The sequence below is a fragment of the Adiantum capillus-veneris genome, chromosome 7 (genome assembly GCF_014529385.1).
Source record: "Adiantum capillus-veneris isolate H3 chromosome 7, ASM1452938v2, whole genome shotgun sequence".
Lineage (NCBI taxonomy): Eukaryota > Viridiplantae > Streptophyta > Polypodiopsida > Polypodiales > Pteridaceae > Adiantum > Adiantum capillus-veneris.
Window position 1 is genome coordinate 41,429,068 of NC_140937.1, and position 12,582 is coordinate 41,441,649.

General features: G+C 41.0%; 1 protein-coding gene across 1 annotated transcript; it reads left to right on the forward strand.

Moving 5' to 3' along the window:
• Positions 1-4,502: 4,502 nt before the first annotated feature.
• Positions 4,503-5,711, forward strand: LOC147453738 (uncharacterized). Its single transcript, XM_086516967.1, has 4 exons — positions 4,503-4,622; positions 4,703-4,808; positions 5,075-5,419; positions 5,548-5,711. Exons 1-4 carry the CDS (start codon positions 4,503-4,505, stop codon positions 5,709-5,711), a joined length of 735 nt encoding a protein of 244 aa, XP_086373093.1.
• Positions 5,712-12,582: the final 6,871 nt, after the last annotated feature.

Below are 12,582 nucleotides of genomic sequence, written 5' to 3' on the forward strand. Positions count from 1 at the left end.
GGGCAAGGCACGGCTTCCGTTTCTTATAATTTTTGGAGAGACCACAGTGCCAACTCTCCACCATACTTTTGTATGGCACTTCTGCATGCCGTGCACTGTATACTTAGAATCTTCAATTTATGGTGCTTCATTGCAGGATGAAATGTTTAACTATTCACATTCCTTTTCTGTAGCTTGAGTCAAAGATCGGCGTGTAGCTTGGAAAATCCGAAAACATCTGCACAACATTTCAGGTCAGTATAGCACTTCATTTCAAATTGCAAATCCATTGATGCTTTATCAATTTGTTTGTTTTCGAATTTTTTACGTTGCTTCCTTCAATTTGCTTTACTTGCATGATGCTTTTAGAACTATACAATCAATGTCAACCAACATCTATATATGTTAATTATACATACAACTATTTGAGTAGTAAACACATGTAGTATATTGTAGTCGTAAATGCACTTTGTCCATCTTTACTTTAGACATAAACAGTTGATGCCATACTATATTTGTCCTCGTTTCTCCCATAGTAGGTGTCAATATGAATTTCTCAAGGCGTGCAAGGTTACAGTCCAAGCGTCAAGAAGCTAGCAAGCGAATTGCTACCAATTTGAAAGCAGCTCAACGTCCGTATGCTAGGTCATGGTTTGAAATTATTTCATTATATAGAGATTGGATCATGCAATGTGACATCCTTGCTCACAATCTAGAACTGTGTCCCTCTTGCACGACGGCAAATCTCACGTACAACGACAAACGAGGCCGTGAGACAAATGACATAGACAGTCCTGCTGTACTCACTTCACTATTATTGTTGAGCGCTTTGGAACATGCAAAAGTCAAATACGCATGGATGACTTGTGCGTCTTGCAAAACAACTAATTCCCATCAAAGATATATTGTCATCCATACACCTGACTACATAGAGCGCATTCTCTTTGCTCGACAACTACACACATAGTTGCTTAGCATTATAGATGTATCCATCAGTGTGACAAAAACTACACATGCAATAGCACGAGGATCACTAGAGCGGAGGTCATTGTTAGATAACCCACTAATATCTTGGTCAAGTGCTACTAGTCTACACTCTACAAGTCATGAACTATCCAACTCAACCATTTCAAATGTCCTAGCTTTCAATATCAAGAACAATCCCTTATTGCAGAGATATAAGTGCATGGATGAACGACCACACAAAAGAATAGAATTGTGTATACTGTCTGAAGAGGTTCTAGGTGAAATGATCCGTCGTCATTCAGAGGTACAACCCTTTGACTTGATGGAACAAGCCCAGAATGAAAACAGCTTCTCGATTTTGGAAACATTGGCTGAGCCACCAAGACGACACGCATATACCACATACGACACGCATGAGTTTGGTTCCATACAGCTCTATAACGGAGATATGCTTCTCAGCCGTGTTGCTTCCTTCATGTACAATGGCTTACCAAGCCAGATATCAGATTTCAAAAACATCACAATAGAGTCAGCTCTTTTTCTGTTCTTTTTTCCTTATAGACATGGCTAGTACAATGGAAAGATTCGATTCAATGACTACATTGGTATGAGAATCTCTTTGTATACATTATACAAGCCATATCTCCTGCTAATGTACCAGCTGAAGCAGGAAATTTTGATCGTGAATAGTACAACAACTACCGTTCTGCAGAGAGATATCGACAAGTACAAAGGAGCACATAAGAATGCAAACGATGAGGAAATCATAAGGAACATATTTCTCTTCAACCTCCCAGTGACAATTGCTGGCAATCCATCCTGGCATAGATGTTCATTAAAGGACTTGATCACCATGGTTGATGCATGGGGTTTGCCAAACATATTCATTATATTCATAGCTGATGAAGTGATCGCCACAAAATGGAATGAGATCCGTACAATCGAGAGGATAGCTCAAACGTTCAACACAAAGTTCTCTTGAAATATTGCCCAGTTGAATGCGCATTGCTCTTTCACAATCCACTAAAATAGTTCATGAACCGCTATATCTTGCAAAAAAGCCAGATCCTAGGCCAAATTCATCACCACCTTATACGATATGAGATCCAAAACAGAGGATCTCTTCATGCCCATGTCATTCTATGGGTGGATGAGAACGACATCGAACAAACAACATCAGAGATTTTTGCTCATAACCCTACTGCACTTGCAAATGAAAGCATGCAAGCACACTTCATGAGCTCGTACTCAAGAAACAAATGCATGTATGTCGCGATGCATGCCGCGTGCACAACCACAATGGCAAATGCAAGTATGGATTTCCATATGACATTCAACCCAATCCTTATCCATCTCTAGATCCCCATTCCTTGAAGTGGATGTACTATCAACCAATTCATGATGATCGAAATGTGGTTCCTTACCATTTAACCGTTCTTCTACTTTGGGGCGCTCATATGAATATCCAATGTGTCACAAATTCATCTTTATCATATTATCTGCTCAAGTACACAATGAAAACTGAAGATATTGGACCATTGAACATATCTGCAGAAGCAGCCACAAAATTGTGTTTGGAAGGACTTGACAAGATTAAACTGAAACTGATAGCTGTTGCTCTTTAACTAAGCCAATTTTTTCCACAGAAGCTGCATTGAGCTGCCTACAAATTCCAATCATAACAAAAAGCGACGCTGTGTTCTACATAGATTCGTCGCCTCCAGAACTCAGACAACATATCATGTCCAAATCACACAATGCTGTGATGCACCCTGTTGATTTGTATTGTGCTAGACCAACCACCCTTGAAAACTTGAAATTCTTTGAGAGCCACAAAAACCACATTGTTGAAAAACGTCGGCGGCAGAGTGCAGAATCTACACCTTTGGTGGACAACTATGACCATGCCATCAAACATCATAAAAGACTGGTTAGGTTCATCGAATACCATCTAGGACACCACATGGAGGCCTTCTTCTATAACATCTTGCTACGTCAAGTACGCTTCCGAAGAGAGACCGAGCTTCTATCCTGATAATACAACGGGCTCTTACTTCGTAGAGTGTCAGACAAGGGATCTGATCCAAAGCAACGAGGACTTGGAGATGTACATTACAGAGTACACACAAAGAAACATGCTAGTCAATGAACAAATCGATCAGCTTGTCCATATGATACTTCAAAAAACTGCATTGCAAAGAGTAAATGAAACAATCACATCTTCAACAGATAATGACCCAGACATGGACCATCATCGAGTAAAGTCACTAGCCATATTGAAGGAGTTCGCTGTTGTCAATGACTCATAACTCACAATAGAACAGTTGAATATATACAACAAATTGTTGAATGCCAAGAATGGCCTGCATGTTGTCACGAGCACACCAAGGAGCAGAAAAACACATCTTATTAGATATTTGACATATGAGTACGTCACACGAAACATGAGTGTCATACTTACTGCATCGACCGGAGCTGCAGCAACAAGACTTAGCAGCATTGCATCTACATTCCATTATCAGTTCAAGATACCAACAAGGAATCAACAGTATCCCCTCTCTATTCACGAGACCGATGAGCAATATTTGGACATAAAAGAGGCAGATATTATAATCATAGACGAGCTATCTATGTTAACACGGACCACTTTTGACCTTGTTATAAGACAAATTGTCAACGTAACAAGCAGTACATTGACAGACCCCTTCAACAACAAATGTGTTCTCTTGCTTGGTAACCTTGCACAGTTGCCCTCAATTTGTAATCACGCACGAGAGCTTTGTGATGCATGCCATATCACAAGCTCGATGCACTGGCTGCATACAACTTTCTACAAGATGTCATGCTCCATACGACATGCAACGGACCCTGAACTTCTTCAATTCTTGACCATTATTTGTGAAAGACGACCAACCATAGATGAGATCAATTGTACCTTGGGTGCATGCATTATAGATGAAACACATGTGCATGACTACATCAACAACTCCACTACAATAATTTGCACTCATAGATTAGACGTTCAACACTACAACAACCTTGCCTTGAATAAGTTGTACAATCAAACTGACATTACAAAAGTTGACTTGAAGACGATCGCAGGTAACATAAATGTACTTCAGCAATGGCTCCTAGACCCTAAGTTCAACGAGATGGATTCGATCGCAATTGGGGCTCGTTGCATGATCACTGAAAACATCGACTTAACAATCGGTGCAACAAATGGTGCAACATGTGCTATTGATGCCATAACACATAACACCGAAGGTCAACTTATATGTATCGTTGTTCTCATTCATTATATCGAGAAAAAGATGTCACTTTGTCAAATATACACAAAACTCATTAGGAAAGTTTTGGTGGCTAGTTGATCATGTATTCTAATTGTTCACAAATTTTTCATATGACTTTGTTTTGCAACACCTGTGTAACAAATAATCTATAAGTATATAACTGATGTCTCAAGAGTTCTTCCATGTTGATCTTTCGAAACTATCATTAACTTACACAGCACTCTTTATAGCATTCTCTTGCGCTCTAATTGTGTCTCAATTCTTATGACCACTTTCTCAGTGGTTCTGCACAATTCTACTATTGATTTTTTCAGTATGAACTCTAATCATGTCACCATTCCAGGAAACAAAGATAACCAAGAGTACAAAATGAGCAATTCAAAGGTATACTGCTCTATAAAACATATCACATTAGGTTTCTTCAATGCACACAAAATACTGATCACATTTGTATAACCTTGCAGAGACTTGTTACCCTTTTCAAGCAAAACATTGCCTCAAAGAAAAACCCCCAAATTGAACCACGTCAATATCCAACTGAGAGGCAAATGCACCTGCTTAACCTTGTAGGTTTCCGCCCAGACGCTTAGATCAAGGGTTTTGCTATGCAGAGTTGGGATTGTTAAAAGACAGATCCATAAAACAGCTCGAACAAAATAAGAGCATGGGTATCAAGAGAGCAACATGTTAGTTCTATACACACATCAACATGAGTGTAATTTTATCTTTTTTTTCTTCTTCTCATTGCTTTGCTATCTACAATAAACAATAAAAACATGCTTTTTTACAAGATATTTTTTTTTTTGTTTACCCCTTCTAATACTCCTTTTTTCTAGGTCTAATGAAAGAGATCATTTACAAACTATCTATAGATATTGACATGCCCGAGGATCTCATGACAGTCGAGGATGGTAATCGTTTGCTTCGATTGAAGACACCAATAAAGCCCTACATTCTTGAGATGTTGCACTATGGCTACGATGTCGCGCTTGAGGACCCGTTAGATACAATGAACAATGACGCAAGTGAGATCTTTGCAAGCTTAAAGGGACAATGCAATGACGAGCCACCATCAATTACAGAGCAAAAGCTGACATGGCAAAACAACAAGGATGTTTACAAAGCACGATTTGGAAGTTCTGATCCGTACGCTTTCATCAACATCGACAACCCACCCATAGGTCACACCACCTTGAAAAAAATTTAACAAATATCTCACTCGAATATATATTCTAATATCCTCAAGTTCTAGCATGCAATCTTGCACTAATCCTATTTCTTTTTTTCTTGCTTTTGCTGTGCAGAACAGGACAACAAGACTCAAGTTCTGCTGCTCGAGCACGACAATCAACCGAGCAAAAAACAACGGACATTGAATACACCATCTACTCCATCACTAGCCGCCAAAACGGACGAAAGTACATAGGTGTCACAAAAAATTTCACAAGACGAAAGGCAGAGCACACTCGATAACCACCTTCAAAAATGCGATCCGACGTTCTTCGCTACCAGCCATTCGAAGAAAACTTTATTTTTGAGATACTTTCCATCTCCAAGAATTTACATGTAGCACGTATACTAGAAAAAACATTCATCAGTAGACATAGTAGTACAAGTTCATTTAGATATAATGTTGTGCAAGCTCATCCCCCTCACTGCAAGAAATGCATGTTTTTGAAACAAAAAAGAAAGACCTAAATTATCCTTGCCACTGTTGTACATGTCTCATTGAAATCTGATGTTCTGTCTGCTGACACAACGTCCTATTTCTCTCTTTTTTCTCAATTATTGTGCACAAAACCATTTCCAAAATTCCTATCAAATAGTCTGGTTCACTCATTGTTAAAAAACTCATATCAATCTCTATTGCTTCACATTTAAAACAATTTTGTATCCTCTCATTTAAAAGAAAAACATAACATCAATTTCTCTCTCTTTCCTCAATTATTGTTTTCATAACACATTTGCAAAATTCACATCAACTATATTGGCTTTTTCATTATTAAAATACTCATATCAATCTCCATTATTTCATTTTTAAAACAACTTTGCATCCTCTCGTAATAATAAATGAAATAAATAATTTTACAATCATCCTAAAATCTCTATTGATTGAAGCACTAAATTCTGTCTCTTCTAGAAAAAAAATAGCATTTCTCAAATGTATATATCTCTTTCATACAGTGTCGCCATTGCCAGATTAGTCATGCTTCTGTTTCATTCAGTGCACGATGTTAAATGTCAATTTGCATAATACAGCAAGGCCCACCAAGCAAGACTAGTTCTCTTTTCCAAAAGTTGACGTGCACTCTCTCTCTCTCTCTCATCAAATAGAACTGCAGTCTAACTCATGCATGTCTGGCCTTTGGGAATGCATGGCTTGCAAGCACCGGCTGTTGTAATGTCCTTTCTCATGGTACTTGACCCTCCAAGATCAATTGGGCTTGACTCCTCCCTCACGGATCCAACTTATGCTCGATTCAGAATGGGTTGGGGCACCGGAGGTGAGGTCGTTCGCCAATCTGGGAGCAAGATGTGAGGGGGGAGATGTAATGAGCTGAGGGAGACAAGAGGGGGGGACGCAACAAAAGCGACAAGCCAGGATAACCTTAGGAGAGATAGCATGAAATTTTATTCAGGTATTGAATTGAATATTCTTAAGATAGAGCCAGTAGGTTCCCCCAATCTCATTAAGTGTGTGGCCATGATCTTGGAAATGGTGGAATTAACAAGATTCTGTTGAGGTTCTCTCAAGTTGTAGACTTAGTTACATGGCAATTCAATCTTTTTCATGCAACACACACACATGGAGCTTTGGCACTCTCTCTCTCTCTCTCTCTCTCTCTCTCTCTCTCTCTCTCTCTCTCTCTCTCTCTATCTATCTATCTCTATCTCTCTCATGCCAATGGGAGAGGAGAGGGAACATAGGTGTTGTATGTCTACGGGGAGAAACCATGGGTGCAGGATAGGGAGGACGCAAGGGCAAAGAGTCTCTCTCTCTCTCTCTCTCTCTCTCTCTCTCTCTCTCTCTCTCTCTCTCTCTTTTCTCTCTCTCTCTCTCTCTCTCTCTCTCTCTCTCTCTCTCTCTCTCCCCTTCCTGCATGAAATGATGCTTGATGCTGAGAACCTCTCTCTCTTGTTTTGATTACAAGGGCCCAAGGGGGAGAAGAGACTCCCATCAAGGGGCGGCTCTGGCGACCAAGGCAAGGACATGCGAGGTCCGAGTGGCAAGTGGTGGAGTCATGAGAGGGATCAAGGAATTTAAAAAATGGTTTTCTTTAAAGGTTGAGCTAGTATGGTATGTGGCCACGATTTCAAAAATTCCTTATTAGTATGAATCTGTTGAGATACTTTTATGCCACATCTTTTTCTTGCAAACTCTGGAGATCAATAAAATTAACGATGCAGCATTGTAGTCCACGTTTGTTAAACTAGGAGTTGGCATGTCTCTCTTAGCAGGCGCCAACCATCGAAGTCTCTCTTTCAAGATCTCTCACATGCGCGGTTAAACCAAGAGGATGCAGAGGTTTCTCTCTCCCTCAGGATTCAAGAAGCAGGTTGCCTCACTCGCTTGTGCAATCATAAGGCACACTTGTGTCCGCAAGTGTGTGGTGAGAGGCTATCACAGGAATCTCTCTCTCTCTCTCTCAGTAATCTAGACTGATGTTGTGAAGGAGACCACGAGTCTGTAGGCAGAGTTTGCCAACCAGTGCGTGCTATCACAATGAGCCACAGAGTGCACAGCCATAGGTAGTAGAGGATGGAGCACATGCAAGGGGAGAGGGGATGAGGGAATCTAACAAGGGTATCTTCGAGGGTATTGGATTTTCTTTAAAGTGATTGGAAAAGAAAAAATTTTGGCCCCTGCCCTGCCGTGCAACACCTCCCCCCCTCCTTTGTCGCCATTCTCTCCACCTCGGGATATGACGTACACATTCCATGCACTTTTCATTTCCTTTGGAAGGAAATCATCTGGTGAGATTCCAACTAAAAAATGTTTCTAGAATCGTAAATACATACGAATCGTAGATACATGCTTGATCTGTGGTCCACGTAAAGGGAAAGGAAAACTACTCTTTCAAAAAAGAACTAAAAGGAAAACGTGCATTTCAACCAAAAAAGGGAGCTTCAAACTTACATTCTTATTGGTTAAACTTGCCTTTTTTTTTGGTGCAATACTCACAACGATGAGTGAATTGCATTATCAAACCAAAAAATACCATTTCTTGCCATGCTCGTGCCGAGCCATGACATCTTCAACATGCCATAGTTACATCAGTTGACATGGGCACCACCCCACAATAGAAAGGGGGCCCACTCCCTTACCCAAGCAAACCAGCTAGTTCCACTCATCAATGTTCACATGTTTTCCCATGGCTATAATCGCACCCTTGCTTTCATGTATTATCTCTGCGAACTTAGTTGTGTCCATGGCATCACGAAGAACTGACAGTTTCTAGCCTTCCAAACATGTTTGAAGTAACAAAATCTAACAATTTTTGTTACGATAAGGAGCACTTGGATCTTAAACACCTTCCCTCCCAGAAAGAGAACATTCTTAAAAAATCCTATCTTCGAGGTCCTTTAAACCCATTTGTAGATATTCCTTGCAAGGCTCTGGATTGCGAGTATCTGTCTGAACCAATTCCCCTCGAACAAGTCTTCATTGTAGTCGATAGGGCTCCCCATAGTACCTTCCATAGAAAGACTTTCATTGCGCGTGGCCATTGTGGGCACTAGATGTTCTTCACGACTGCCTTCCATCTAGGCTTTGGCCAATGCTTGCCAACCTACTCTTAAAATCACTATCTTTTAGAAGCTTGTTCCCTCCCTAAATTTCACCCATAATATCACTAACTAATTGAAAAAAGACACATGAATACATATTAAGAATTTGGGAGAATCGGCTCAGAGAGTTGTGGAGCTAGCGCTAGAGGTGCTAGTAGTGGGGGGGGGGGGGGGGGGGGGGGGGGGGTGGCCGAGGTCTTGCAACAAGCAATTCACGGGCGATCGTCGGCTTTGTCCATAGGTTTTGTAGTCGGTTGTTAGCTTCGCTTCTTGAATTTTCCTAGGTGTTGGCGGATATGCCGCGAGCAGACGCTAGCATAACAAGAACTAAATCAACATACAAAAATGTCGGCCAAAGGACGTAGCTCAACCCACAGGCGCGTGGAAGCAAATAGATGGTTGTCAAACACCTACTTGACCTTCTAAGGACAATCACTACTCGAGGAAATCAAACCCAGAAATCCTATGTGCTTGTGAATGCAATAAAACCTACAATGCTAATCACGCTATCTAAATCAAGATCTTCTCAACATGCATTATCCCTATGTGAAGCTCTTCTCACCGTGATTCTACTAATTTATAGAAATCTCAAAATAGACACACAATTTGCAAGATAATTCACTCCAAAGCTCGTGGAGGCTCGCCTCGCGACAGAACCAAAAACTCACAAGCTTGGCGTTGGTGCATAGCTCTCACCGTTGCTAACTCACTGGTGGTGTCTCCATTGCAACGGCTACTCCGTAACACGTGCAAAGAAGAGATAAGACATCTCTCTCTCTCTCTCTCTCAGTCACACATTCATGACACATAGTAAACACAATAGATTGATTAAAAAGTCTCTTCAGGGTTACAAAATTTTGACTTTTATACATTCCTCTCGAGAGGCACATTCCCACATATCTATCAAAAGTAAATACTACAAAAAATGGGTGATTCTTCTCAATGTTCCTCCACTTAACACTCCCCCCTCCGCATCCATGTCATCCCAAACATGACTAGTCCATGTGTTGGGTGGGCTCAATAGAATCCCGGTGGCTTGATCGTCTTCAAGTAAGATTTATATCTGATTTTTTTGATGCTCACCTGGAGTCCAAAGATCTTGCTATCATATGTGAAAAATTCTGTGTAGAATGTAGATCCGTTGTGCGGTGAGTGCAAGAGAGGGAAGGAGAGAAGGGGAAGGGGATGAGGAGCATACACAGGATGTGGTGGAGCTTGTGAGAAGAACCCTTTTCACTCTTCTTATTTTCTATATAAGCAAGAATGTAATGGGCGGGTTGCCGACCACACCGACCACGGGGCCTGAAACTTAACAAGCTGCCACTTGGATGCCAACGTGGCCCAAGTGGCTAAAGAATGTAGGGGCTATTATGTACAACTATACAAATGTGAAGCATGACTGTAGCTTCACCCTATGCCCATCATCTCTATGCAATGTGCAAGCCGCTCTGAGGTTAAGCTCTTAGTTAGAGCATCCACTGGGTTTTCATCCGTGTGAACTTTGTCTAGCTCAATGACTTTGCTAGCCAAAATAACCTGTACCACATAATACTTAACCTCTATGTGTTTTGATTTGGAATGAAACATGGGATTCTTTGCTAACGTAATCGCACTTTGAGTGTCGCAATGTAGCAGTGGAGTCTGGTGTATACCAAGGTCGCCCACTAGACGAGATAATCACACAGCTTCCTTACTCAAACTAGAATTGCAACTTACTCTACCTCACTGGTGGAAGACAAAGTGAATTTCTAGATACATGATCTCCAAGAAATTGCCGCTCCAGCAAACAAGAAAACATAGCCAGATGTGGATCGCCTAGTGTCCACACAACCCGCATAATGGATGCATCACTGTTCTTAAAGAGTAAGCACTTGCTAGCTAAGCCCTTGATCTATCTCAAGATGTGCTTCACTGCTTCCCAATGCTTTTTGCCTGGATTTTCCATAAACTTATTGACCATCCCACTACATATGCAACGTCTGGCCGTGTGCTAACCATGACAAACATAAGATTTCCAATTGCCAAGGAATATGGTGCCTTTGCCATCTCTGGCTTTTTAACATCCGATTTGGGATAATCATGTTTGCTAAGTTTTTTGTATGCTGCCATTGGGGTACTCAATGATTTCCCCCCTTGCATATTAAAATGTTGCAAGACCTTTTGAATATACTCTTCTTGCAAAAGTTCAAGTATACCACGTTTGCAATCTCTCTTGATACACATACCAAGAAAGTGATGTGCATCGCCCAAATATTTCATAGCAAACTGTTTGCTTAAGGCATCCTTGAGAAGTGCAATCTCACATTTTGACTTCCTGGCTATGAGCTTATGATCCACGTACAAAATCAGAATTATGAGAGAACCATCATTCAACCTCTTTGTGTACAAGCAATGATCCTCTTGGCTCTGTACATAACTCTGGGAGTGAATGTACTTATCGAACTTGCCATGTACCATTGCCGTGAGACTTGCTTTAATCCATACAAATATTTCTCGAGTCTACACACCAGTTCTGCCCATGTTGGCTTGTCAAGCTTTATTGCAAAACCTTCTGGTTGTTTCATGTAGACATCCTCTTCAAGATCCCCATGAAGAAACGTTGTCTTCACATCCGTTTGGACCAATCCCATGTCCTCAATGGCTACTAGACCAAGCATAAGATGCATGATGTAGTAATCTTGACCACTGGAGAAAAGATTTCATCGAAATCCACGCCTTTCGTTTGCTTGAACCCTTTAGCAACCAATCTAGCCTTATACTTAGGCTCCGGATCATCTGTGATATACTTCTTCTTGTACACCCATTTGCATGGCAATGCCTACTTACCCTTAGGTAGATTTGTCAATTCCCAAGTTTCCTTTGCTAAGATCAAGTTATACTCAGATTGCATAGCCTCTTTCCACTTCACGCTATCGTCCATTTCAATGGCCTCTTTGTAGCAAGTGGGCTCACTGCAGTCAGTGACTAGCAAGTCATCTAATCTTGGCTCAAAACACTCAGGTGCATGAGATGTATGAGTAGATCTCTGAAGTGCCTGACTACTAGATTCCACTCTCTCTGGAGCAACATGTGTGTCTGTACTGGTGGAAGGTGCATCACTAGCACGTCCAACATTCTATGTAACTGGCAGCGAGGAAACATCCTCAAACCGTACTCTGCGATACTCAATGTCTTTCATTGTCTTTCTATGCATCTTAGACTTGTTGAATATTACCTGTGAGCTGTATATAACCTTCTTTGATTCCGAGTGCCAGAGACGATATTCCATCTCTCCATCCACACCATATCCAATGAAGATGCACTTGTGTGATTTGGGGTCTAGCTTTTGTCTAAGCGCTGTTGGCACATGTGAGAATGCCTCACACCCAAATATATGTAACCTGTCATAATTGGGCTCGTTGCCTGTCCACATCTCCTGTAGAACTTTGTACTTTAGTGGTGTACTAGGTGACCAATTGATCAAGTAAGCAAACATAGTAACAGCTTCTCCCCAAAATTCTTGAGGTAAGTTGGCCGTAGACAACATAGAAGTGACCCGTTCTTGAATGGTTCTGTT

What these genes read in the sequence shown, in the direction of transcription:
- LOC147453738 (XM_086516967.1), top strand. Translation starts at nt 4,503, where the DNA reads ATGACCACTTTCTCAGTGGTTCTGCACAATTCTACTATTGATTTTTTC. An exon ending in ACAAAATGAGCAATTCAAAG is followed by an intron (nt 4,623 to 4,702) that starts GTATACTGCTCT and finishes ATAACCTTGCAG; the next exon opens with AGACTTGTTACCCTTTTCAA. An exon ending in GCACCTGCTTAACCTTGTAG is followed by an intron (nt 4,809 to 5,074) that starts GTTTCCGCCCAG and finishes CCTTTTTTCTAG; the next exon opens with GTCTAATGAAAGAGATCATT.